This window comes from Tiliqua scincoides, chromosome 8 (assembly GCF_035046505.1).
Source record: "Tiliqua scincoides isolate rTilSci1 chromosome 8, rTilSci1.hap2, whole genome shotgun sequence".
Taxonomy (NCBI): Eukaryota; Metazoa; Chordata; class Lepidosauria; order Squamata; family Scincidae; genus Tiliqua; species Tiliqua scincoides.
Genome location: NC_089828.1, coordinates 6264941 through 6292751, shown reverse-complemented (window position 1 = coordinate 6292751; position 27811 = coordinate 6264941). Strand labels below are relative to the sequence as shown.

The 27811-nt window shown below is 49.4% G+C and overlaps 1 protein-coding gene and 1 pseudogene across 1 annotated transcript; one reads left to right on the top strand and one right to left on the bottom strand.

Annotated features, from left to right (window-relative positions):
- The first annotated feature begins 1643 nt into the window (after window positions 1–1643).
- Window positions 1644–25794, top strand: SLCO3A1 (solute carrier organic anion transporter family member 3A1). Its single transcript, XM_066636576.1, has 3 exons — window positions 1644–1827; window positions 23910–24375; window positions 25724–25794. The coding sequence occupies exons 1-3, from the start codon at window positions 1666–1668 to the stop codon at window positions 25759–25761; spliced, it is 666 nt and encodes a 221-aa protein (XP_066492673.1). The 5' UTR covers window positions 1644–1665; the 3' UTR covers window positions 25762–25794.
- Window positions 25795–27301: 1507 nt separating this feature from the next.
- On the bottom strand, window positions 27302–27421 carry LOC136659707 (5S ribosomal RNA; annotated as a pseudogene).
- Between the last annotated feature and the right edge of the window lie 390 nt (window positions 27422–27811).

The following is a 27811-nucleotide window of genomic DNA, read 5'->3' as shown; positions in this document are numbered from 1 at the left end:
TCCAAACCCCAGGCCTTTGAATGTTGGCGGCGATGATTTTTTCATGCCGTTTTTATTTTGTGAGTCTTCTCCCTATTCTCAGCACTTCTCTGAATTTAAGGGCAGTAGAAGAGTAGAAGATGAGCCCTGTCAGAAAGTGACATAGTTAGGGGGTTGCAAAGCACTAAGTTTTGCAGGAAGCCTCACCACATTGCGCAAGCAGCCTCTATTTTGCTCTCTCCCCCTCCCTTTCAGAGCCATTCCAGGTGGTGAGGAGCAAAACAGAGGAGTAATCCTGGCTCTGAAGGGGAGGGACCACTTGCATGGCAAGTGAGGCTCCCTGGAAAACATAGTGCTTTGCACACATTCTAGCTATGCCACTGCAGCTGGATGAGGCCCACTACCCTGTTTCCCTGTTTCAGCCAGAGGCCTCTGGGAAGACTCAAGCAGGGCAGGAGGGCAAAAAGAGTGTTCTCAATATTTTTTGAATGTATCCATACACATTTCTATTCCAACTTTCCCATCTAAAAAAGAGATGCCCAAAGTAGATCACAATGTGTGCAACTGGTCTGCAGAGGTAGACTGCCTCTGAACCTGGAGGTTCCACCCAGTCATCCTGATGTTAAAAAATATTGCATTTGTAGGGCATCATTCCCTGCTCACAGGGGAGGTGCTGAAGGCAGACTGGGGGCCCAATCCTATCCAGCTTTCCAGTACTGCTGCAGCTGTAATGCAGCCCGGAGGTAAGGTAAGGAAACAAATGCTCCCTTACTTTGAGGAGGCCTCTATGACTGTCTCCTCACCACAGGATGCAGCGTATGCCCCACTGGATAGGATGGGGCCCTGGGGCTGCAATCCACTCCACACTTACCTGAGAGTAAGCTCCATTGACTATAATGGGACTTCAGAGTTGACAGGCATAGGGTTGGGCTCTAAAGCAGGCCTGGCATCCTGGGGCATGGAGCTTCACAGGGGAGGTGCCATTGTGGAGAAGACTCACTTGCTCCCCAACGCCCCCGCACGTGGCTCCTGCAGATGCGCCCCTGGAAGGCTGTGGCGCTTAGGGAGCGCTTAGATTAGATTACTTTATGGTCATTGTACTTAATGCACCATTGAGACATGGATTTACCTGGGAGTAAGCCCCATTGAAAACAGTGGAACTTACTTCTGAGTAGACGCGCATAGGCTGAGGCTCTGAGGCTGCCATCCACGCCACACTTACCTGGGAGTAAGCCCCATTGACTTCAGTGGGATTGACGCCTGAGTAGACACGCATAGACTTGGGCTCTGAGACTGCCTCCTCTCCGCGCTTACCTGGGAGTAAGCCCCGCTGACTTCGATGGGATTTACTTCTGAGTGGCCACGCGTAGGCTTGGGCTGCGGGCCACTCTGCGGACAGGCGGCGGCGGCAGCGCGGCGCCCTCCGCGGGGAGCGTGGCTGGCTCCAGCCCAGGAGGAGGCGGGGAGCGGAGGAGGCGGGCCGGGCGGCGGCGCGGCGGCAGCAGCAGCAGCAGCTCCGGAGCCGGAGGAGAGCGGGCTGGCGGCGGGGAGGCACCGGTCATGGCAGCGGCAGCAGGAGCCCGCGGGGGGCGAGGCGGGCGCGGGCAGCCGCCGCTGCGCGCCTGATCGGCCGCCCCGGCGGCGGGGGAGCTGCTGGGCGGCGGGGCCCGGCCGGCCAGGCGGAGGATGCCGGGCGAGAAGCCGCGGGGCTCCTCGGAAGGCGAGCTGCAGGCGGAGGAGCGCGCCCGGAGGCGGCGGCGGCGCGGCTCCTGCTTCTCCAGCATCCAGGTCTTCCTGGTCTCCGAGTGCGCCCTCATGCTGGCCCAGGGCACGGTGGGCGCCTACCTGGTGAGTCGCGGCCCCCAGGGCCAGGCGGGGCGGGGGCTTCGGCACTGCTGCCCCCGGGCCTGCCCAGCCCAGGGGGTCCCGCCTGCCCTCCCCGGGCAGGGGGCATCCGAGGCTGGGGAGGGGGCTCGCCTCCCTCGGAGGGGTCGGGGGCTGCTCGGGATTCCGGCTGTCGTCCTCGCCACACTTACCTGGGAGTAAGCCTCACTGACTATAGTGGGACTGGCTTCTGAGTAGACACATGCAGGGATTGGGCTCCAAGGCTGCCGTCCTCGCCACACTTGCCTGGGAGTAAGGCCCATTGGCTGGAATAGGGCTGGCGTCTGAGTAGGCATGCCTAGGACTGGAGGCGCAAGGAGCCCTCTCGCCTGGCCTGGCCCGGCCTCTCCTGCGCTGCCCTCTCGGCTCTCGCCCGGGGCTGAGGCCGGTGGCGGCGCTTCAGGGAGATGCGACGCGGCGATGGGAGGCAGCCGCAGGTCCCTGCAGGAGAGGCGATGGGCCCAGCGCTGCTCGGACGCAGCCGCCCAGCCGGGCACCTCCGACCGGCCTGGCGGTGGAGAGCATGTGCCGGCCAGGAGCCCGCGAGGCCCTGCTGGCTCAGACCTGCCTCGCCAGGGACTCGCTCTGAGGCCAGCCAGGGCGCTTTGCCTCAACTCCTAGGGCTGTACTGTACAGGCCTACTCTGCAGGGTTGTTGGAAAGACCTCTGTGGTGATATAGAGGTCTTCGCCTGCCTGTCGTGCAGCTCGGAAGCCCTTCCAGTCTTCCATCTGAAATGAGACTGGTGTAGTGGCGTAGCTAAAGGGGGTGCAAAGTGCTAAGTTTTGCAGGGAGGCTCACCGGCACATGCAAGCCCCTCCCCCATTCAGAGCCCTTCATTGGCCTCCGTTTTGCCCCCATCACCCAGAATGGTTCCGAAGGGGGTGCACTTGCACACCACAGTGACGTTCCCTGCAAAACCTAGTGCTTTGCACCCCCTCTAGCTATGCCACTGGACTGATGTATTCTGCTTACATCTGTACCCCAATCTTCCTGCCTCCGTGTTCCCTCCTCCTTCCATCAAAATGTATTAGTAGGGTTGCCAACTGACCAGGAAAAATCACTGGCTGGCACCTGTGCCCTTAACAGCATCCTAATCTGCAAATATCAGCTGATGAAGCTTTTCACAGCATGGAAATGAGCATAATGGCCTGCTAATGCCATAGTGACCCAAAAGTGCTGTTTCAGGACACAGGAGCAGGGACTGTTAGAACAAGCTGGCAGTCCTAAATGGAAGCTCCTTGGGGCAGTGATTTGTCTTTTTGGCTTGTGCTCCTCTGCTTAGCACCATGCATATTGATGGTAATACATTGCTGTTGTCACCTAGCTAGATACCTTCCTGTGCATTTTTCCAGCTTTCCCCATCACTCTCTGCTGCTCTACCAGCAGTAGAAAAAGTGACAGTCTCTGAGGAAGGGCAGCAGTTCGTTCTTAGGGCTGGTGTTGAAAGGTGAGTTTCCTACAGGGATAAAACTGTCACTTCCTGCATGGGTCAGTGATGGTGAATCTTTTGGGCTGTGTGTGTCAAAAATTCAGAAAATGCCTAACTTGACCCTGACTCTGCATGTCATCCCCCCCAATAAAAGAGAAACAATTCTTTAAATATTCATTTATCCTTTAAAAATCCAATCCAGTCATGTGTGTTGCTATGTGTTATATAAAGAAACACCACATCTTTGCAAAAATGAAATACGAGTAAAACCAATTATGTTGTTTTCGGGTGCTGGAGGATGCTGGCGTGTCACCCAAAATGTTGTGACACTCGCCGTCAGTAGTATAAGGAGAGGGGGGCACAATGGAAGGTGGGGGGGCACTTCTTCAACCCAGCTGACTTGCAGACCTCTTGTCAAGAGGGGCCTTGTGGTGAGCCGTTGTGAACGAGTGTGGTGCAGTTGTGACTCAGCATTTGCTCTGGGGTTACCTTCTGTTTTGCTCTCGTGGCAGAAAGAGAATAAAGCCATGCATGCACTTGTGGGGGAGGGGAGAATAGAAGATTCTGTCCGGAACCAGAGAGAGCATGAGAGACTGGAGAATGGGCTTGTGTAGGCCAGCCAGCTGCCTTGCATGGAGATCAAGTGACAGGGTGCCTGAGCCCTGATGAGCAAACTGGGAGATGTGAGAATGAGTAACGTTTCCTGGCCTTGATTGCTGGTTTCTCCTGCTGGAGCCGCGCAACACTTGGGGACAGAGTTGTCTTGGTGGCTTGGTGTGGAATAAAGTGGAAGCCCAAACAATTGCATTTGTTATTAGCGGATTCAGTGTTTGGAAGAGGTGGAGAATCCCTCTGGTCAGCTCTTGGGAGCAAAGGAAACCCCAAAACTGGAAGGAAGGGTGAAATGCAAGCATTGATGAGGAGCCCTTCGTTAGACGGTCCTTCGGCATTGTCCTGTGCAATGATGAAGGTAACAAGGTTGCAGATAAATTCGATTCATGAGCAAATGCAGCCTAAAGAAGTGAACTGTCCTGCTCTGCTTTGACTTTTTGGCTAAGTATAATTTGCAAGAAAGGGTTCCAATTGAACTGAGGAGTCTTGGTAGGATTAAATCAGTTTGGCATCGTCCTCTGAGGCGTGTACTTTGTTTGCTCCCTTATAGTGGCATAGCTAGAGGGGGTGCAAAGCACTAAGTTTTGCAGTAAGCCTCACCGCAGGGTGCAAGCGGCCCCTCTCCTTTCCCTTCAGAGCCATGCATTTACCTCTATTTTTCTCCCATTGCCTGGAATGGCTCCAAAGAGGAGGGGCCTCTTGCACACTGCGATGAGGCTCCCTGCAAAACCTAGTGCTTTGCACCCCCTCTAGCTATACCACTGACCCTGGGGAGCTGCTGCCAGTCGGTGCGTGAGCAGTACTGGGCTCAGTGTAAAGCAGGTTCATTGATACAGAATGTGTGACATGTTGCACATTTCTGCATCCCACAAACAGCAGTCAGTGAGAAAACCTCAGCTGTGGCATATTTAGAATGGCCTCATTGATAAATTAAAGATCAATAAGTCACTGGGCCCTGATGGCATCCACCCAAGGGTTATTAAGGAATTGAAGAATGAAGTTGCAGATCTCTTGACTAAGGTATGCAACTTGTCCCTCAAAATGGCCATGGTGCCAGAAGATTGGAGGATAGCAAATGTCACGCCTATTTTTAAAACGGGAAAGAGGGGGGACCCGGGAAACTATAGGCCGGTCAGCCTAACATCCGTACCGGGTAAGATGGTGGAATGCCTCATCAAAGATAGGATCTCAAAACACATAGACGAACAGGCCTTGCTGAGGGAGAGTCAGCATGGCTTCTGTAAGGGTAAGTCTTGACTCACGAACCTTATAGAATTCTTTGAAAAGGTCAACAGGCATGTGGATGTGGGAGAACCCGTGGACATTATATATCTGGACTTTCAGAAGGCGTTTGACATGGTCCCTCACCAAAGGCTACTGAAAAAACTCCACAGTCAGGGAATTAGAGGACAGGTCCTCTCGTGGATTGAGAACTGGTTGGAGGCCAGGTAGCAGAGAGTGGGTGTCAATGGGCAATTTTCACAATGGAGAGAGGTGAAAAGCGGTGTGCCCCAAGGATCTGTCCTGGGACCTGTGCTTTTCAGCCTCTTCATAAATGACCTGGAGACAGGGTTGAGCAGTGAAGTGGCTAAGTTTGCAGACGACACCAAACTTTTCCGAGTGGTAAAGACCAGAAGTGATTGTGAGGAGCTCCAGAAGGATCTCTCCAGACTGGCAGAATGGGCAGCAAAATGGCAGATGCGCTTCAATGTCAGTAAGTGTAAAGTCATGCACATTGGGGCAAAAAATCAAAACTTTAGATATAGGCTGATGGGTTCTGAGCTGTCTGTGACAGATCAGGAGAGAGATCTTGGGGTGGTGGTGGACAGGTCGATGAAAGTGTCGACCCAATGTGCGGCGGCAGTGAAAAAGCCAATTCTATGCTTGGGATCATTAGGAAGGGTATTGAGAACAAAACGGCTAGTATTATAATGCCGTTGTACAAATTTATGGTAAGGCCACACCTGGAGTATTGTGTCCAGTTCTGGTCGCCGCATCTCAAAAAAGACATAGTGGAAATGGAAAAGGTGCAAAAGAGAGCGACTAAGATGATTACGGGGCTGGGGCACCTTCCTTATGAGGAAAGGCTACGGCGTTTGGGCCTCTTCAGCCTAAAAAAGAGACGCTTGAGGGGGGACATGATTGAGACATACAAAATGATGCAGGGAATGGACAGAGTGGATAGGGAGATGCTCTTTACACTCTCACATAATACCAGAACCAGGGGACATCCACTAAAATTGAGTGTTGGGCGGGTTAGGACCGACAAAAGAAAATATTTCTTTACTCAGCGTGTGGTTGGTCTGTGGAACTCCTTGCCACAGGATGTGGTGCTGGCGTCTAGCCTAGACGCCTTTAAAAGGGGATTGGACAAGTTTCTGGAGGAAAAATCCATTATGGGGTACAAGCCATGATGTGTATGCGCAACCTCCTGATTTTAGAAATGGGTTAAGTCAGAATGCCAGATGTAGGGGAGGGCACCAGGATGAGGTCTCTTGTTATCTGGTGTGCTCCCTGGGGCATTTGGTGGGCCGCTGTGAGATACAGGAAGCTGGACTAGATGGGCCTGTGGCCTGATCCAGCGGGGCTGTTCTTATGTTCTTATGTTCTTATGGCTTCCCCAGAGAAGTTTGCTGGCATCAATGTTGATGTCTTTCTCAGGCTGTGTGTAGACTGGTGATTTTTCAACATTTTCCTTCTCGTAGCACACTGACCTCTGTGGTCTTCTCGATGGTCTTCACCTCTTGGGATGTCATTTCTGGCTTCCAGGAGTCTCCTCTGGCTTCTGCAGCTCTGTTTCTAGAGCAACTGTCTGTAATAATGGATTGTCTGTCCCTCTTCCTCTAGCAATCAGCTGGTACAGACAGTTGCTCTTGAAACAGCCGCAGAATCCAGAAAAGTTCAGCACAATCCTATGCATGTCTACTCAGAAGTAAGCCCATTGGGTTAAGTTGGGCTTACTTCCAAGAAACTGCGCATAAGATTGCAACCTTTTTCAGCTATTTTAAATTGCTATGCTCCAAACTGCCATTGCACAATGGTGAGCCTTTTGTCGCATACCAGTAAGCCACAGCACACCAGTTGAAAATCACTGTTTTAGACTTTTACTGGTTTTACTGGCTCCTTGGTTTTACTGACTACAGGACGACTGCTTTCTGCTGAGTGTTACTACGTTTGCTTGACATGAAATATGTGTTCTTAGCTTCCTTTGACCAGGACTTTGTGCAGCTCTGCTGGCCATTTTTTGAGTGCTCTTTTGAGTGATCTGTAGTAACTCAAAAGGCGATTTGTGCTTGTAAATGCAGGTGATTCAAGTATATGGGCTGTAATTCTTGGCTCCACTCCAAGCAGCAGATTGCATTTGGCTCCAGTTGGTGGACTTTGGAATGCTAGTAAAATAAATGAGAGACCACCATGCTGGTCTTGGGTCTATCCATCCTGCCTAAAAATAGGTTGTTAAGGCCTGGTGTGGGCAGTGGTTTAAATAGAGGGGGTGCAAAGCACTGTTTTGCAGGAAGCCCTCCCTCTCCCCTTTGGAGCCATTCCAGGTGGCCCCACCTGGAATGGCTTTGAAGGGGAAAGGCTGCTTGCACACCACTGTGAGGCTCTCTGCAAAACGTAGAGCTTTGTTCCCCCTCTTGCTATGTCACTGGGTGTGGGAAACACTGGCAGGGTAAAAATAATTGAGTCTGTGGTAGAGGCAAGCAAATGGCAGTGAATGGAGAGATAAGTTGAGGCTGGTTGCTTCAGGGAATAAATGTAGCTTGACAGAAGGATTCCTTCCCTTCTGCTGTGTTGGATGATTTTGTTCCTTAATGCTCAGCTAATTACATGTAACAGTAGACAGGTAACGTGATGCAAATTCAAGGTGTGTTTAAGAGCTAACCCAATAGCGCCATACCACCCTGCCTAGTTTACTCCACCCTCTCCTCTCCTGTGTAACCTGTTATTATGATTCCTCAGTTCCTACAGAACAATCCTCAGGCAGCCCTTAATGTAGCCAGTGAGTATATGGGAGAAACTTCTCTGTAAGATCAACCTACAGTAGAAACTGCCTCTCTTGCTAGCTTATTTGTGGGGCTGCTTTTAAAAATCCATTTAGGCTATCCACAATTGGTCTTATGGCAGTGGTGCTAATCTGTTTCAAATTACCACCCTGTCTTTGATCGCAAAGGTCAGATTTGGGTTTGTGGTGCATAAGTAGCACTTTTAGCTGTACAGATATGCTTTGTAATCCCAGTTTTCATCCATCCTCTGAACAGCTACATGAGATGGGTTACAACTAGCTGCAGAATCTACGTAAAATATTTCAGGCCCTAGGGAATATGTCAGTGGGGCAATGCTAAAAATTGACTGTGACCTATCACTCTTGCCAGGGGGCCCTCCTCACTCCATATCATCCATTGACTGAACTGCTGTGATGTCATGGAACAGTTACAAACATTTTAACTGCTGCATGAAGTAACTGTCATAAATAGAATAGTAATTTATCTGATAGATAAATTGCCTGCCACTGTCAGTCTTACCTGCAAAGGGAGTGCAAGGTGTCTACTCTGGCAGGGTTGGGCAGACTTCAGGCTGGGGTCCACCATTGGCTTGCGGGTTCTTTAGTTGTTGTTTTTAAGAACTCTAAGGTCACCACCTGGACCAGGTGCAATATAGGGCCCTGGAGCAGATGCTGACAAATGGTGTGGAATATAAGAACATAAGAAGAACCCTGCTGGATCAGGCCAAAGGCCCACCTAGTCCAGTTTCCTGTATCTCACAGTGGCCCACCAAATGCCCCAGGGAGCGCACAAGACAACAGACATCACCAGTGTGGTGCCCTTCCCTGCATCTGGCAATCAGAGGCAGCCTGCCTCTAAAACCAAGAGCTTGCACATACCTACTATGACTTGTAACCCGTAATGAACTTTTCCTCCAGAAATTTATCCAATTCCCTCTTAAAGGCATTCAGGCAAGATGCCATCACTACATCCTGTGGCAAGGAGTTCCACAAACCAATTACCTACCATACTCCATGAGCCCTACACTGGGATTGACTTGCAGATCCATATACAAATCTCAGTTTATAGAAATGATTGGAAAACATTTGATATTTAGCAGAGTTTGAACAGTTGGCAACATATATTCAATAGAGCAGAATAAGTTGAAGAACAGTTATAAGGTGTGGACGTCTTTTGTAAATATAGTGTCAATCCACCATTTGAATAGGTTAGAAGTGTATATTCTGTGGAGATCTTGCTAGATCAGTGGTTCCCAAACTTTATAGCACCAGGACCCACTTTTTAAAATGACACTGTCGGAACCCACCTAGATTTAAAAGACTTAAGAGAAATCTAGAAAGAAATTTTTGTTCTTTACACATAATAATAACCAGAAAAAAGACATTCCAACATTTATCTCCCTATAGTTACACAAGCTGGCAAACTGCAGGGGCTCTTTGCAGGGCAATTCTGAATTTTGAAAAGCCTCAAGACCCGAGGCAATTAGTTATTTGATCCTTCCATCACCTGTGTTTCCATTGGAGGCTCTGCACAGCTGCTATGGACCCACCAAAAATCAGGTCACGACCCACAGTTTAGGAACCACTGTACTGGATTACTTTGAGAAAGACTTGGCTACTCTTCCTATAAGAGTAGGAATTAGAACACTCAACACTAAAACTGGCCAGCTACACCAAGTTGTGGTCAAAGGCTGTCTGATTTTTGCAGGTGAGAGAGAAGCAATTGGCATAAGACCAGACATGGCCAAGAATTTTCTTTCTTCTTTCAGTGGTTTAAACTGCCAGGAGTCAGAAAGCCTTGCTCGTCTAATGCAATTCTCTCTCGGGCGTTGTGTCTCGGTCAATGCCAGTCTTCCTTCTGCCACCTCGGTCCCACGGCTCATGTTCAATTTGTACCAAATGATGGTGAGGCCCCAAAGTTGTGACCTGTGTGAATTGAATGGGGGCCTAGAGCACAGCCCCTCCCCCAAGCTCTGCAGTATGTAAAAACTTCACAGCAGGCTCAGGGAGGCCCTCAGCAGATGTGACAGTGTAGATAGTATCCCCAAAGGTGAAACATTTGAAAGCTGTTGGGGTTGCCAGCTTGCCTCACTAGTGCTGTTTAATGCCTGCATCATGTAGCTTTGGTCATGTTTCCTGGAAGCAGTGACATAGCTAGACGGGTGCAGAGAGCTGTTTTGCAAGGAGCCTCGCCGCAAGCAGTCCCTCCCCCTCCCCTTCGGAGACATTCCAGGTGAGGGGAGCAAAACGGAGGTATTCACTGGGCCGCTTGCACGCTGCGGTGAGGCTCCCTGCAAAACCTAGCACTTTGCACCCCCTCTAGCTACGCCACTGCCTGGAAGATCTGACAAAATGGCCCTGCGTCGAGTACCCTTGTGCAGCTTGCAGGTTGCCCTCTGCCAAAGTTTTGCATATTGGAAGGGGCTGAGCGTGCCGCGTCCAGATCCTTCTTCCACTTTGCATCGCTTATGTAAATGGAAACCCTTGCTGTTCGCTCAGCTCCTGAGCCGGCCTCGCACACCCTGCTATTTTCATGTTCCCTTAATGTTCTGTTTATGCTGCTGTTTGGCTCCTTTCTAATTATCCCAGAAGCATCTTGAAAATAGAAATTAGCATGGACTGGAGTGACATTGGCAAAGGCCCAGATGGGGCTGTGTTGACATAGTCGGGTCTCATCCAGCCTGATTCTCTTGTGGTAAGTCACTTCACAGGAGGCTTGTCCTATAGCTCTTTGCCTGCGGGGGGGGGGGGGGAGCCAGTCTCCAGGTCACCAGATAGGGAAGGTTTACAAAACCTGTTTAGGCCATAAATAGCAGCAGTGTGTTCAAGGCAGGCCAGCCAGTAAGGTTTGTGACTGCTATATCCTCATTTGCAAGGCAGCTCTGCAGTAAGTGGCAACAGAAGACCAAGCCAAGGTTCAGCGATGTCCTTGGCGATGCAAGGCCCAGCCTATTTGGGGCCTTCAAGTTGATAGTCAAGGCCTCAGTTCTTACTTTGTAGAGAGTGATGCAAGCATTCGTCCAGCTCCCATACTTGCTTGCAGGCCTCAGGTGTCCTGTCCTGCCAGGAGGGTCAGGCCTGGTCAGTACTTGGATGGGAGACCGCCTGGGAATACTGGGTGCTGTAGGCTTATACCATGATCTCAGAAGCTAAGCAGGGTCAGGCCTGGTCAGTACTTGGATGGGAGACCACCTGGGAATACTGGGTGCTGTAGGCTTATACCATGATCTCGGAAGCTAAGCAGGGTCAGGCCTGGTTAGTACTTGAATGGGAGACCGCCTGGGAATACTGGGTGCTCTAGGCTTATACCATGATCTCGGAAGCTAAGCAGGGTCAGGCCTGGTCAGTACTTGGATGGGAGACCGCCTGGGAATACTGGGTGCTGTAGGCTTATACCATGATCTTGGAAGCTAAGCAGGGTCAGGCCTGGTTAGTACTTGGATGGGAGACCGCCTGGGAATACTGGGTGCTATAGGCTTATACCATAGGCTTTCGAGACTGAAGGTTGCCAACCAATACCTGCCCTCCAACTGGACAGGTCTGCAGCAGGCTGGGGTTGCAGTACCCTGGACAGCTCCAAGAGCACCATTTGCTCCAGCAAGGGCCAGAGAGCAATGAAGTCTTCATTCCCTTCAGGCCTAGACTGCCCCCTTCAGGTAGTTGCTCCCTGCCTGGAGAATGGAGGCATGTGGAGGGGCAGGCCCCTTTCCTGGAGTCTGGTTGCTCCATTGCATCCCCCCCCCCCCGGCCCATTGCTGGTGGTGATGTACAGGCTCAGGGAAGCATAACATTCTGGGTGTGGAAGAGGCTGGTTCTTCAGGAGAGTCTGGATCAGGGTGTGAAAGTCTGTGGCTCCAGTCCATCTGGCGTGGAGCTATCCTAGCTGGTGTGGAGGCCTGGGATGGGGTTCGGGGTTTCTGACCCCACCATTCTGTCTCCATTTGGTCTGATGCAGAGCTCAGAGCAGGGACCATGACAGCAGGGTACACTGTTTGTCTCTTTGCTTCAGTTTTCTGACTCCAGGGTGGGAATACATACCAGCCTAGCAGCCACGTGAGATAATGGAGCAGCATATTGCAAATCTCTAAAGTGACAGAGGACAATATGAATTGGAAGAGGGAAGGATGAAGGGGAGGAGGAAGCATCTTTGCTTCTATGACCAGATCCAGTGTGCTTATTTTTAAATTCTAGTTGCTGGGTCTAACAGGGTTCTATTCTAGTTCCAGGTCTGTGCAGACCTGGGTTCACTTCCGTTGCTTTGGTACACCTTCTGAGCCTATGGTGAAAATAGGATAGGGGGGAAACTGCACACAAATGTGTGGGTGTTTGCAGTTATACCTGGGTGAGCTTTCAGCCTCAGCCCTCCATTTGTAACAAGGGGGCCAGAAAGTTGGTGCCTTCTGGTTTTTTTTTTTTTTATTTAAATTGAGATATCTGTGAGGCACGACTGTATCCGTGCTCATTTTTTTAATTGTGAGGGATGTCAATCAGTTGAAGACCTTTGGTTGTGATTTACTTGCCCATCAATAGATGTGTTTGTCTATTAAATTTCAGTCCATTTGCATATCGCCAAGCACTCGATGAAGGTGTCTTTGTGAGAGGCATGGAGGAACTGAGCAAATGAAAACGAACAAGATTAAGAAATAATCTTTTTTTTTTTCTCACCGGGGAACTAAAAATGGACATGGAGATGATGCCATTCGCAACAAGCGTATCTGTGCCCTCCCCCTCCTTTAAATAGTCCTCCTCCCCTGCACCCCAACCTGAAAATTGTTTGTTCTTTTGAAATGAGGCTATCATCTGCCTTTTCTGTTGGAGAGAGCCTGCTTCTCCAGAAGATTTTAAAAATCATCATTTCTTGTCCTGAAATCGAAAACTTGGCTTAACTGGAGAGAAAACCATTCCTTTCACAATGAAACAGCAAAGCTTGTGGACCTGACAGCTCCCAGTTATTTTATTTATTTACTGACTGTGGAGCAAGGAGCCCAATTTAATTTTCTCTCTTCGGTCTTTAGCCTCTGAGAGAGCGAGTGAGAGAAAGAGCCTCCAGTTCAGACTGACCTAGTTGCAAGGACCCGACATCTGCTGGAGTCGGGGAAGGGACAGATAAAGAGTTGCCCATATGGGGTGTGTGTGTGAGACAACAGCTCCACGTGGTATGCTCTGGGGTGGTTGTTTTGACCGAGATCTCTTGAGATGTCACTCGCCGGCATTGAATGAGGCTATTCATGTGAGCCTGATCGAGTGAGTGGTGGATATGAGGCTGGCTTGGAGAGTGAGAGGGCCGCAGGACCAAAGGGGATATTGGAGAGGAAAGTGGCCCAAGTTTGACCTAGGGCACCTACTGGAAACCTGGGTTCATTGTGAGGGCCCAGCCTTAGGATGGACAGGTGATCTAATCGCCATTTATCAGCACTACTTCTCCCGCTTGTCACACTTAGGCTTGGTTCGCGCTTGGTGTGCTCATCATTGGATGTGTGTATCAGACCTTGGCCAGGGTCAGCTCTCAGGATCCAGGGAACTAGTTGTCAGTCCAAGTGGGCCAGAAGTGATTGTGTAGCCAAGATCCAATGCGTGAACTGAGGAAAGGGAACAGGAGCTCAGGGAGCACCCTCATACCAGAAGGTAGGAGCTGGGCCTGAGAACTGGAGGTTTGGCAGACCTTTAAAAGGTTGGCAGGCTGGAGACTCAGGCCACTCCCAGAGCACAGAACTCTGCCTGCCAGGCTTTCTTTGGAAACAGAGTGACTGGTAGGGCAGGAGAGGAGGCGTCTGGGGCTGCCCAATTCAAGGCACACGTGCCTGACTGTAGTATAAAGTGACCATTTCTGGGTGAGAATGAATGAGTGGTTCCAAATTCTACAGGTAGAGCTTCCATGTCTGTCTGACTGAGTAAAGTGCTCTTCTGTAGAGTCAGTTAATGCATTCAGCTGCTAGCAGATCCTCAAGTATACAGAAATCCAGTGATTTTATTTTCCTGCATAACCCAGGCTTCAAGGAAGCTGAACAAAGGCAACTGGTTTAGGGGAGGCAATGCATCAAGGATGCAATGCCTCTAACCCAGTGATTTTCAACATTTTCTGTCTCAGGGCACACTGACAAGGTACTAAAATTGTCAAGGTACACTACCAGTTTTTTGACAATTGACAAGGCACACCATGCTGTTGGTAGGGGGCTCACATCCCTCAATGGCCCTACTAATAAATGACCCTCTCCCAAACTCCTGTGGCACACCTACAGACCATTCGCGGCACACCAGTGTGCCATGACACAGTGGTTGAAAATGGCTGCTCTAACCCTTGGCTGGTGACACTGCCACCTCCCTGTCACCAATCTTTAGCTGATTGGTATTAATAATGGTAGAACTTCTGAGTACATGCAGATTGCCATACCTTTTTGTTGAGAAACAGTAGTCCTGAGGTCACAGGGTAGGGGTTTCAGGACAGAGTGTCTAGTTCTTAGGTAGGTTTCAACTTTAACATTTAAAATACAGAGAAGTACCAATTGTACCTTGTGAAAGTATGTGTGTAAAGTCACCCTAAGGGGTGACTGTGTTAGTCTGTGACGGCTGACAAAAAGGAGTCTTGAGGCACCTCCGTCGACTAACAGATATATGGCGGCAGAAGCTTTAATGGACTACAGTCCACTTAATCAGATGTTGAAAGTGCAGTCCACAGTTGGCAGATTCGGGTTTCATTTGCTTGGCTAGAAATGTGATGGAGAGATTCCTTTTAGCACTCCAGACAGAGCGCCAGTGTATGCCACAAATCCTAGGTGGCTCTGGCAAGCGTTCAGAATGTTAATGCATATGCAAAATATTTTTTTTTAATTTACAAAAAGCTTTACGTTTTTGGCCTATGCAAATATCTGTTTTACTGAGGATATTGTGGGCACGTCTGTGTCTGCACATTGGGGGATCTTCCAGAAGGGCACTTCTTACCTTCTTATCTATGTTAAATGGTCAGAGAGGTGAACTGGATCAGGGACTGTGTCACATTGGGTAAGAGGCACTTTTTCAAGTGGATGCTCCTTTTTTTTAGCAGGGGCAGAGTAACTGGCCCACCTCACCCCAGCAGTGTCTGTTTTAGTGGCTGTCTGCTGGTATTCATTTGCATCTTTTTAGATTGTGAGCCCTTTTGGGACAGGGAGCCATTTAGTGATTTGATTTTTCTCTGTAAACCGCTTTGTGAACTTTTAGTTGAAAAGCGGTATATAAATACTGTTAATACTGTTAATACATTGGCCTAGTCACCTACTCTCAGGCTAATCTATCTCACAGGGTTAATGTGAGAATACACTGGGGGAAAGGGAATGCTACATGCCTCCCTGAGCTCCTGTGTGTTCTGCTACACAGCTATGGGCCTTTCCACTCAACCTTCTGTCTGCGGTCCAACAGATCAGTGGCGTCACTAGGGGAGCATGGGGTGTGTGGGCTGCACCAGGTGAAATGCATGAGGGGGGGGTTACACCACTATTGGCCAAAATTTTTAAAATCTTAGCATTTTCGAATAATGCAATCATGTTATATATCACTCAATTTCATGATTTCATGCGGAATGCAGTGAAACAAATCACACTGAAATATCTCTATTCTATCAAAAGTTAGAGCCAAAAAACCCAGCAGGGACAATGCAATGGTAGCTCAGCACACTCACCACCGCAGGGCATTGCCACACTTACTGCATGGGAGGAGGTCTATCAGAGGTGCTGGCCTCCCTCACCGGGTGATGCAAATCCTAGTGACGTCACTGCGAAGGATAGCAAACCTTTTGATCTATAGTGTCCAGCATTGCACTCCTTTCACTGGGCATTGCTGCTTACAGTCCGTTTGCTGCCTGGAGGAAGGGCAGCTTAAAAATGCACTGAGTAAGTAAGAGAACTGAAATGTGTTTTAAATCGGCAGCCTCTAGGTCATCAGCCCTTGATGCGAGAGTGGCCAGAGCTTTACAGTATTGTTTGCACCGGACCTCTGTCTTAACCCAGGAGAGCTGGCAGCACTTAAGCTCAACAGTAGCTACAGAGGCTGGAGTTTTGAGGAATCTTCACAGCTCTGTGATTGCTCTCAAGTAGTTGTGCCAGATCCCAAGATCTCAGGATTCTGGGCACCATCCACTGTGGCTCATCCTTGTGCATGAGCTTCCCATGAAGGTCAGAGTATGCATGGGAGGGGGATTAGAATGATGGGCCAGCAGTCCTCTTCTCTGCTTGAAGTGGACAGTCACTGTAGAAGTGGTGTGGACACTGGCATGTTGACAGTGATTGGCATCCCTGTTGCACTCAGCAAGTGTTTTTGACACCCGGCCCTTGCTTTATGTGACACATCCTGGAGTTGTCATAGTCAGCATGTCTCCGTTTGCGTGTCAACGCTTTTATCAGAGTGGCTGGCAATCCACTCTGATCCATATTGGCAGGAGTGGTAGACCAGTCCAGAACCTGGGGGCCTTCATTCTGCCTTGTGTGCAATTATTTCATACCCAATAGCACAGCTGGCAGGCTTGGTCTGTGTGTCTGTGTGTCTGTCTGGTTCTTTGCATTAGAAAGAAGATTTGGAAAAACTGCAAACATTTGGGCCTTAGCTGCTATATTTTCAGTGTAAAAAACCATGTATATTAGCACACGACCAGGTACGGCGGAGGTGTTTATCGCTTGCAGTTTTAAGAAACAGCAAGCTATGTCTGCATTAAGTTCTGTTTTACAGCTGAAAACACTGAGACAACTTGCCCATGGATCAAGTGCGTGTAGCAAGGAGTGTGTAGTGAATGTGTAGGAGACTGACGCCCTGGTGATGTTAATCTGAGAGTCAGAAACTCTTGCCCATTGCCTGCAAATCGCAGAGAACTCTACCAGTGAATTTCAGTCCACCTTCTGCCTGCCCCTCAGATAAGAGTGGCCAACAGAGAACCATAAATGTGTGTTGTGTAAATTTCTGTCCAGTATGAATAATACTTGGTGAAGCTGATGCAATTTTATGGCAGTTAAAGTGTTGCAAGACCCCTTGGTCTGGGGAACGCTTGAAAAGTCAGGGTGCCTTATGAAAAGCCGCTGCTGGCACTTGCAGCTGAAGGTCACTGCTCTGAGTTGCAGAAATGGAATGCAGGTGCTCTTGTCACTGTGCTTTGAAAGGAATATATTCCAAATGTTGTGACAAGGTCACCTGCATCCTGCAAATAGCTCAATTTGCATACATGTGTTAATCTTTGGATAATATGTATGCAGGTAACTGAAGCTGCCTTGCCAGGCTGCCAGCAATTCCTCCTCTTACTTCCTGCCTTTTGAAATTTCTCTGCCACAAGGGCTAGCAGAGAGTCTGTGCAGAACCTCCAAATTCAGAGGCAGTGTGCCTGTGTGTGTAAAATGGGGAAGTGGTAGGGGAGAGTTTCCTTCATATCCTGCTTATGGACTACCCGTTGAGGCATCTGGTTGGCTACTCTGGGAAAACAGGATGCTGGACTCGACATGTCTTTAGCAGGGTCTTTCTTATTAGTCACGATAGGTAGGAATGGACAGGGGCAGAATGTCTTTGAGTACCAATTACTGGGGACAAACAACAGGGGAGGTTTTGGTTTGAATGCTGGTTAAATGTTCCTTATTTGTTCTCTCTCTGTCTAGTACTTTAAAAAAAAAGTCTTTTCAGTCACTGGTACCTGCCAGTCTTGCTTTCTTTCCTGCTTTTTAATGTGATATTTATGGCTTGTGATTTTTAAACCATCATTTGCTTAATCATCTCAAGTTGTCCAGTGTAGACCAGAAAAGTAGGAGTGTCACTGACAAATAGTTCCCAGAATTCCCATGACAGTTAAGCTAGCATGAAATTAATATGAGCTTTTTGTGTAATGCACCCCTGCTTGTTTTGCAGGTAGAGAACTAGCCACATTGCTTATTCAAGTCTTGGAAAATGGTGTCAGGCTTGAATTCCAACTTGGCTGCACTGAATGCTTAAGGTTCTATTTTTCTCACCTCCGTCTTTGTGGGCCTGTGAGGGGTGTAGGAGGGAGATTATGAGTGTTGTTTTTAACAGGTCGAGAGGTGTGTGAGAGTGTGTCTGTGGAAGAAAGAGAGAGAAAATGTAAGAAGGGAGGTGCATGGGAGACACATTTATATAACTCTTTCAAATACATAAATTTGACTCCTGGGATTTTGTCTCCCCAGCTCCCTTGGGAGCAGAGCCTCGTCTGCATGACATATGAAGCCAGCATACACGGTCTTTTGTTACATCTGGCAATTAAAGTATGTCAGGAGCAGCCGGGATACAAATGGGAGCTGTTTTTTAGCCGTGCAAATGGAAACTTCATGAGCTTTAAGATTTATTGTACAAATTATTTGCAATGCAGGAAACCAGAATGGAGAGTTATGGTACAGAGCTCTCCTTTCTTTCCACCCTGCGGCTGCTGCCTCTCTTGCTCAGTTTGAATCTATCTCCCCTTCCCAGTTGGTTGGCAAGACCCAAGGGTGTCTCAGGTATCCGAGTGGAGGGACCTGAGGGAATGCACCACCACTACCCAGCACTGACCAAAGGAGAGAACTTCAGGGTAGGAGGAAGCCTGTACCCAGTAAGCCAGGGCTAGTCAGTTGGTCTGATTTGTCCTATAGAAAAACTTCCAGGTCAGCCTTGCAGGTTGGTTTGATCCATTTGGGAACTTCTTTCTTGTGGCTCCCTGTTGGCTGCAAATTGCCTTGGCCTTGCCATCAACACCTCATGGTTGGTTAGATCAGCCACAGCAGCAGAAATACCTAAGGAAATCACTAGAGGGCAATTTCTTGTCTGCCTGTAGGTGGCAATTGGTTGATCAAGGTCACAGATGCCATCTCAGCCTCCTGCTTGCCCCCTCCCCTCTGTGCGTAGGAGTAGGCGTGCATTCACATTTACAAACACACACCTGTGACAGTGGCATTCATGAATCCAGGCACTGACATGCTCAGGACATGGAGTGGTTGTGGTACATGAGCAGCTTTTCTCTGGGCCCAATCCTATCCAACTTTCCAGCACCAGTGCAGCCCCAATAGAAGGGAACAAATGTTCCCTTACCTTAAGGGGGCTTCCATGACTGCCCTCGAACTGCGGGATGCAGTGCACACCCCGTTGGCATGGCTGCACTGGTGCTGGAAAATTGAATAGGATTATTGGGTTCTTAGAGAGCAGGAAGAGAGCCTTGCAAAGGGCACAGGAGTTTTGCATCAGCCCTAATAGCCAATGCTGGTAAAAAGCGATGATTATTGCCTATTCTACCATCACACATTAACCCCTGGGGGCTGGGGGATAGGAATAGGCTGTCGGTTTGGCTGTACTTGTCGTAAGAGGTGACTAAACAGCCACCGGGTAGATGGGACTCGTCAGCCTGGGAAGGCAGCTCATCTGAGAGGAGGAAAACTCTGATCCCAAACCTCCACTGCCTTGTGGCTACATCCAGTTATGGAAAAGGCTTCAGGAGTCAACCTCGAGGCAAAATCCGGAGCCGGAGTCCCTGAGGCAGTTCGTGGCTGAACACAGTCACGTTCTGGCAACTCCTGCGACGCCGCTGGAACCAACCACATTGGCTTCTGCCTTTCCATTGGACCATTTCAGTGACGTGGAGAGGGGGGATTTGCTGCATGGGTAACAGTCTATCTTCCATATCTACCCTACCCAGGCTTTGCGCACTAGAGAGGACACTCTGTTCCAGAACCATCATTCAGAGTGCAATACCATAGTCTTCCGAGACTGAAGGATGCCAACAACCATCACGCACTTGGAGTCTGAAGAAAAATCCTCAGTCTACAAACTGGACTCTTACAGTCTGCTGGTTTCTGTCTGTTGCTGAGTGAATCCTTTTTTGTGGCAGGGTCTTTTGGATGGATGCTGAGGTTAGCAGCTTTTAGCCCACCAGGCTGTTTCTGTGGGGAGGAAGTGGCACAGTTGTGATTAACACTGGAGGGCACTGTTTGTGACACTGGCAGGAACGTCTGTAGGTGCCTTAGCAGTACTGGTGGTTTTGCTTTTAGAACCAACATCCAAAGCTTGTCCTTGGGGCAGTAGTTAAGGGGAGGGGGCAGGTTTCTGAAGCACGTTTTCCCAAAAGATAAATCTTCTTGAGAAAGACTTGGTTCTATGTTTCGTTTTTGAAAGATATCAGCTATGGGGTGTTGCTGGGTTTGGAGCACTTTGAGCCCAAACTCATTCCTTGAAATCTCCCGTTAAAATAATCTTAGGTTCTCTGTTCAGGGAGCTGGCCTGGATGAACTGACCAATGACTGGTCTTTGAAGAACGCCATCTGTGGAGAAGGGCCCATCATGCAGTAACAGACCTCATGCCTTGCCTGCAGAAGGCCCCTGGCATCTCCTGTTAAACAATCAGGTGGCATGTGATGGAAAAGGTGCCTTTCTGCAGCCAGTCAGGTAGGCTGTACTAGTTAGACGGACCAGTGGCCTGGCTTGTGCAGGTCAGGTCAAGGGAGGTCAAGTGTCGCCCTGAGCATGACTTGTTCCTGTTCAAAGAAAACCTCACCTATGTCCACCACCGTATCCCATGTTCATAGGCCCTGACCGCTTCCTATAGGCTTTAGGTTGCTGCAGCTAAAAGCTTCCACTATTACCATGCAAACAACTAGATATTGCACAGAGAGAGACTGTGGAAAGAATTTTGGGAGTTATTCTTAGCAAGGTGTTCCTGATTCTCTTTACTGATGAGACCACTGGATCTTCCGATCCATTCACTCTCTGCCTGTAAGATCTTGACCATGTGATTTCTATGCCTATCACTATGTCTATGAAAGCTAGAACCCTCCCCACCCAATTGAAAGCAGAGATTCTCCAGGCGCAATTCTTCTGTGCAGCAGCAGTGTCTGTGCTTGTCCTATCCAGCCTTGGAATCCACCCAGCCCAATTTAGAGGGTTCATTTCTCAGTCAAGCCAGCTGGGCAAAGGCCAGTGACCCTGTAAACAGACCTTTGCTCTTTTGGAGCACAGAAGCAGCCTGTCCTCTGGACTCCCCCAGGATCAGTTGTGAAGTCCTTGTGTTGTGTTTTGTTTTGTTCCCCAGCGCTCTGGAGACGCGTGAAATGCTGTTTGTGTTCTGCCGTTGCCAGGAAGCCTCTCTGAGCACGATGGTTTCAGGGGCTGGTTAAGAGGCTGTCCCCAGAGGAAGTGCGAGGAAGGCATCGCGCAGCCTTGCGCTTGTCCGAGGGCTTCATTGCTCTGCGGCATCTCAGGGAAGGAAGGTGGTCATCGCCCTCTGCTGTGCTGCAGCATTTGGTGGCTGCAGAAAGAAGCTGCGTCTTGGAACGAAACATCTGTTGGCTTGGCTGGCTTGGGCAGGGTGACCAAAGAAATCCTTACATGAAGCGGGTGGCCCGATGGAACTGTAGCCAGCCATGCACTTTTGCTTCTGTTGCCTTGAAGTGTCATTTCTAAGGAGGTTATGGGAAATCTAAGTGGCTTTTGCAGGAAGTTCCGCACCCCCCCCCCCACCATGTTCCCACTTTCACTGCCTAAAGAGGAGGGGATTGGGGGGCATTTTGGCTCAGCCCAACTTTTTGGTTCCAGCTGAAAATGAGGGCCTTTGCCTGAGCTGTCTGCTGTTTCTTAAAGTGACTTTGAGTCCCTTCCTGTCCCCTGTGCACGATTGTTCTAAAAATACATATGCTGTAAACCACTTTTAAAGTATTTGATTGGAAGGCAAGGTGAGGATGCTTAAAGCAGAAGGCCTGGTTTGTGGTTCACCTTCCGTGTCCCCTCCTGCCCAAAGTGAGCATGTACAGGAGAAGGCCTGCCGTCCCGCATCTCTGCTGTTGATTCAGCCGGCGTATTTCAGACAGGGAATCGGAGAGGGAATATCTTCTGCCGACAGGGTTGTGGCTGCCCAAATGAAATCTGACAGGTCTGCTGCACCAGCAGGTCTCGGACTGCTCCCTGGGTCAGCTTGGGAGACACAGATGTACTCCCAGAGGGGGGAAATAGGACCAGGCTTCAAGTTGCAGGGAAGGAAGAAGCAGCCAAAAGAGGGCCTGTTCCCATGCTCGCCAAGGTCCTCCCTAATGGGTGCCTTATTCCTCCCCTCCCCTGCGGTTTTAAGTGGAGTCAGTTGCAGCAGAAGCACCACTATTACCCTCGTGCACCTTGTGAAAAATGGGTAGGCAGCGTGTGACACCTCATCATTTTCCGTTTTCCAAGGAGGTGTGTGTTAATAGCGGACTGTATTCGGAAGCAGGAAATGGGGCTAGAAACTGCAGGCAGCCTGGTGTCTTTTTCTGCTTGGCTTTAAGCCAGGCGGGATTTTCAGTCTTGTACAGCTGTCAAGGTAAGAGGTTCCTCTCCTGTTCCCACTTTTAAGCTGTGCTGTCCAACTCTTCAGCATGTGCTGCAACGGGGAAAAAAAATGCCCCACATTTAGGATTTAATGTTTTAGAATCCAGCTGATTTCAAGCCAGAGTGCGGTGTCCTGGTTCAGGCTGCAGTCTTCTGCAAGCTTGCCTGAGAGTAATTCAGTAGAATTTGCCTTCTGAGTAAATTTGCTGCAAACCAAGAAGCAAATCTGAACCAAGTGGGGCAAGTCTACACTGGCCACTAGCCTTAGCCAGTTGTGTTCTCTCAGCCTTAGCTCTAGTGGGATAAATACTGACCTCCTTTGCAGGACTGTTGTAATTAGTACAATGTATGTCACATGCTTGTTCTTCAAAGTGCTCTAGGGATGCTTTATTCTGCATTGCTTTGGTGAGACCAGGAAACTGTTTTCTTTCTTTTCGCTTTTCCATGTAAGCAGTTCAGAGGGAGCCCACCAACACTTATTCCTGCTGTCGCCCAGTGACCTTTTAATGTCCTAATGGCATCCTGATATGCCCGGAGAGCAGCTCACTGCCCTAAGAGGACAGAGACTGTCAGAATCTCTTAGGATCCCTGCAGAACATCTCATGTTTTTAAGGAGGTATAGCAGCAAAAGTTTTGCTTGCCTCCAGTCCTAACTATTTTTACTCTTCTCTTGTGGCTGTTATTTGCTTTAAGGTCTTTACTGTGTGATGTATGTGAGTTTTTTCTTCTTCTTTTTCTTTTTTTTCTTAAAAAAACTTCTCCTTTTTAAGAGAGCTTGATTGCCTTATTAATGTTAATTTGATTCTGAATACTGCAAAATGTTTGTATGTAAGACCTTTTCAGGAGAAACTATTTCATGTGCTAATGAATTCCAATGCTGTGATAGTGGGGGGGGGGGGGGCTCTGTCTTTTCAGAAGTAAGAGTTCAGTGGCAATTATTCCCAGTCAGCCCCAGCCCTGCTCTTACTAACTCAAGATGATGATTGCTTTCCACCAAGGCACCTCTCTCCCTGGAAGGTGGGCTAGCTCTCCGCTTTGATCAGGACCAAGAGCTTTGATCGGGACCAAGAGCTTCGCGCATCCTTCAACTCTACATTCTATGCCGTTGGTTCCGTGATGTCAATGTTTCATCTCATTGGTTCAGACATGGCCACCTGGGCATCCTCACTTGATGCTGAGTCCTAGTCAGGTGGGCAGGGGTGCCCAGTGGCTGCCTGCAAGCTCCAGTAGGAGGAGCGCACTAAACTGGTGCCTTCTTGAATGCGGACGTTTTATTCCTACATCACGTGTTGGCCCCCTCATGGCAGCAATCCTTAGCCCACTGCAAGGAAAGGAAGGGGCAAATCCAGGTATTTCACTACATATGCAGAAGGTCCCAGGGCTGGGAAATATCTTGTCGGTGAGCTGTTGCCATTGGTGAATTGTTGCCTATCAGTTGCCCATCTCAGTGGGAGAAGCCCTGCTTTTCAGGCAGGTTATCCAGGCTCAGTCCCTGGCAGCATCTTCACGTGGGGCTGGGAAGCTCTTCTGATCCAGAAGCCCTGGAGAGTAGCTGCCGGTCATTGCAGGTGAGGCTGACCCCAGTGGACTCAGGTCTGATTCAGTGGAAGGCAGCCAAGGCAGTTTGTAGAAGGGCTTTGAGAAAGGTCTGCAGTGGAATGCTGGTCAGACCTTGAGTGGCCTGCCCCTAAGCCTCTCTCTTCCTCTTTCCTGGCAGGTGAGCGTCCTGACCACCTTGGAGCGAAGGTTCAACCTCCAGAGTGCCGACGTGGGTGTGATCGCCAGCAGCTTTGAGATTGGGAACTTGGCCCTCATCCTTTTTGTTAGCTACTTTGGTGCCCGGGGTCATCGGCCACGCCTGATAGGATGCGGCGGGATCATCATGGCTTTAGGGGCTCTCCTCTCGGCGCTCCCAGAATTTCTGACTCACCAATATGAATATGAATCTGGGGAGATTCGGTGGGGGGCCGAAGGGAGGGACGTGTGTGTGGTCAACCGATCCACCAGCAATGAGCGGCCAGACCCAGACCTTATCTGCAGGAACAGAACTGCCACCAACATGATGTACTTGCTTCTCATCGGAGCGCAAGTCCTCCTTGGGATAGGGGCCACGCCTGTGCAGCCACTGGGAGTCTCCTACATCGACGATCATGTGAGGCGGAAAGATTCTTCTTTGTATATAGGTAAGTGATGAGCCAGCCCAGGGGCATTTTGGCTGTAGTTTGTAGTTTTCTCAGCCTGCTGTTCTCGGTTCAAAAAGTTGTATTTGGAACCTTGTCTTGGAGTTTCTCAAATGCTCTGTGATGGGGTGAGTTATGTCTAAGAACATGTGGTTCTGTTCAGTGCTATATTTTTCCCCCCATAAATTAGGTTACTCATTCTGAGGTTCCTATTTGTGCATCCCTACATAATACTCTGGAACATGCTGGCTTTAGAGTTATAACAGGCTATAGCTGTAGTTCTGTTTTTTTTGTCCTTCTACACAACCGGAAGGAATTTGGAGGCAGAAAAAGGAACACCCATCCCCTTAGAATCTGCCTTTAGAAACAACTAGTCCAGCTTATGTTCCAGTAAGGCCAGCCCCAGTTATGGGGCACCCAGTGCAGCTTGTTTGTCTGAGGACTTTGGTCTGGGCATGATGTCAGAAGAGGATTAGCAATCCTTGAAATGTTTAAAAAAAAAAATTGGCATATCTACCAAAGGCATTGCCTCAACATTTGTCTTTTTGCTCTGTGCTTCTAGTAGAGACTCATTTCCACCTGTATAGAGAAGGCCTGCACAACGTATGACCCCCCAAGCCAAACACAGCCCATTAGCCCATCATTGTGGCCTCCTGGGACCTTGAGTGACTCTCTCCCCCCTGCTGGTTTTTGCCATTTCACGGAAGCAATGAAACCAAGAGGGTTACCCCCACCCCCACCCCAAGCCCCTGGCAGGCTGCCATGCATGTATTTATCAAAGGGTTTATAAGCGGCATCTATAGGCCCAAGGAGGGCTCTTAGAGGAGCTAGCTAAAGATATGTGAAGCAACAGTTCATATGAAGGCAATAAAGGATGCGCCTGACTCCAGCGGCAGCAGTTCCAGACAGGAATCTGAAAGCAGCTGCTTTCTGGCCACGGGTCCATCTGACAGAGTACCCCCTACATGGACTGGCTGCAGCTCTCCAGGGTTTTCAGGCAGAGATAAACTCAGCCTAAACTGGAGGTACAGCCACTGCCGGCAATGGAACGTGGGGCCTTCAGCAGAGAAGGCAGAGGCTCCTCCACTCCACCACAGCCTGCCTCCCAAACCAGTGGGTTGCGAGTGGCTTGATGGATTGTAAGTGGTTGACCTGCTCACTGGGTCAGATTGGGCAGCCACCAAGTCTTGTTGTTCCTGGTCGTTCGTTACCTGTAACGTACTAAGAAGAGGCTGTTGTAGCAGCTGCCTGTCACTCCACTCCAGGCAAGCAATTGCCTGCTCCGTGGCAGGAAGACGCTTGCTTGTTTCATGGCTCATTGTTCCAAACCCCGGTAATTGTGTCACAACAGGCCAGCCTGTTTATTGCTGCAGAAGAGCAGCACCTTGAGATGGATGTCCGTGGCAGAGGCGGAAAGAGAGACTGTTGCCCCTTGTCTATCCAAGGCCTTTTTTTTGTCATTGGAATGGGAAGATAAGCCTCCTCTTTATTCACGGTTCCTGGCATTAGAGAAAGCTGATGATCTGTTAATAATCCTTTTGGGCTGACAACTATAATGAGGCGGTGGTTAATTAGGAAGATATTCTCCTAATGTCTTCTGCGGGTGACATTTCTGGAGCCCCCTGAATTTGAATTGTGTGGAGAGATGGTTTTTGGTTGACTTCATGTTATATTTTTGTCATAATCCCCTTAACCCAATTTCTGGGATGTTCTGTGTTTTAGTTTCTGTCTCTTAAGTGCCTATTTTATGTATGGGTCACCCAACGGAGTAGCCCTACTGGTTGTGTAGCTGTGTCAACTTGTTGGATTGTGTGGGCCTGCTCTTGGGAACATGGACACAGGTCTTTCCAGAAGGGCATGAGAGGTTTCAGTCCCTCACAGTTTTTCCTTTGCTGTGCTCGCTCTCTTGACATTCTTTTATCTTTATTTCTTTTTTTTCTGGTTTGCTTTTGTGCATTTGCTGTGAGCTGCATTTCCCTGTAACTAATCTTTTTGTTGTTTGATAATAAAAAGCAAATTAAAATGGTTTAAAAAGCTATCCCTGACCAGTACAACAGTGGTTATTGCTTAACCCTGCAGTACCGTCATTCAGAAGTGCTGGTTTTGGGGATACAAGCAGGGACGTGCAATGGTTAGGAGGCAGAGCCTCCCCATCAGAGTCCTTCAAAAAGCACCACCACTGTGTGAAGCGCACAAGTACTCCCAATCCAACATGCAAAGCTTCCCTCTGCCTTCCCTGCCTCCCCATCCACCAGACATTCCTGGATACAAGGCGTAGCAAGGCCTCCAACCTTGATTGGATGTCACAACTGGGTACTTCAGAAGGGCAGGATCAGTGGAGCTGAAGTCTGGGGTGTGGCAGAGAAGTGCTGGACCTGACCTGTGGAAACTTCTTCACCAAATGCCTCTCTACAGTGAATAAACAGGGAGTGACCTTCACTCTGTGAGGGCTGCTCCAGAGCCCCCCAGATAGGCAAAGCAGAGGAGGTCCCTCCCATGAAGCAATGGGAGGTGTTTTCAACTGGTGTGCCACAACGAATTGGTTGGTTGGCAACCTTCAGTCTCGAAAGACTATGGTATAAGCCTACAGCGCCCGGTATTCCCAGGCGGTCTCCCATCCAAGTACTAACCAGGCCTGACCCTGCTTAGCTTCCGAGATCATGGTATAAGCCTACAGCACCCGGTATTCCCAGGCGGTCTCCCATCCAAGTACTAACCAGGCCTGACCTTGCTTAGCTTCCGAGATCATGGTATAAGCCTACAGCACCCGGTATTCCCAGGTGGTCTCCCATCCAAGTACTAACCAGGCCTGACCCTGCTTAGCTTCCGAGATCATGGTATAAGCCTACAGCACCCGGTATTCCCAGGCGGTCTCCCATCCAAGTACTAACCAGGCCTGACCTTGCTTAGCTTCCGAGATCATGGTATAAGCCTACAGCACCCGGTATTCCCAGGTGGTCTCCCATCCAAGTACTAACCAGGCCTGACTCTGCTTAGCTTCTGAGATCAGACGAGAGCGGGCATGTGCAGGGTAGCAGTTGCTGCAAAAGGTCCACAAGTGCACAGTGGGAGTTTGGAGCTGCTGAAAATGTTTGACAAACTCTACTGTTTCTAGGGCAACTGTCTATAGCAGTGATTTTCAACCTTTTTTCATTTCAAGGCACACTGAGAAGGTGCTAAAATGCTCAAGGCACACCATCTGTTCTTTGATCATTGGTAAGGCACACCATGCTGCTGGTGGGGGCCGCACATCCCCAATGGCCCTATTAATATATGACCTTCCTCCAAACTTCTGAGGCACACCTGCAGACCATTCGCGGCACACCAACGTGCCGTGGCACAGTGGTTGAAAACGGCTGGTCTATAGTAATGAATGAGAAGAGCCGTGGGGGAAGAGGGACGGACAATTGATTACTATAGGCAGTTGCCCTGGAAACAA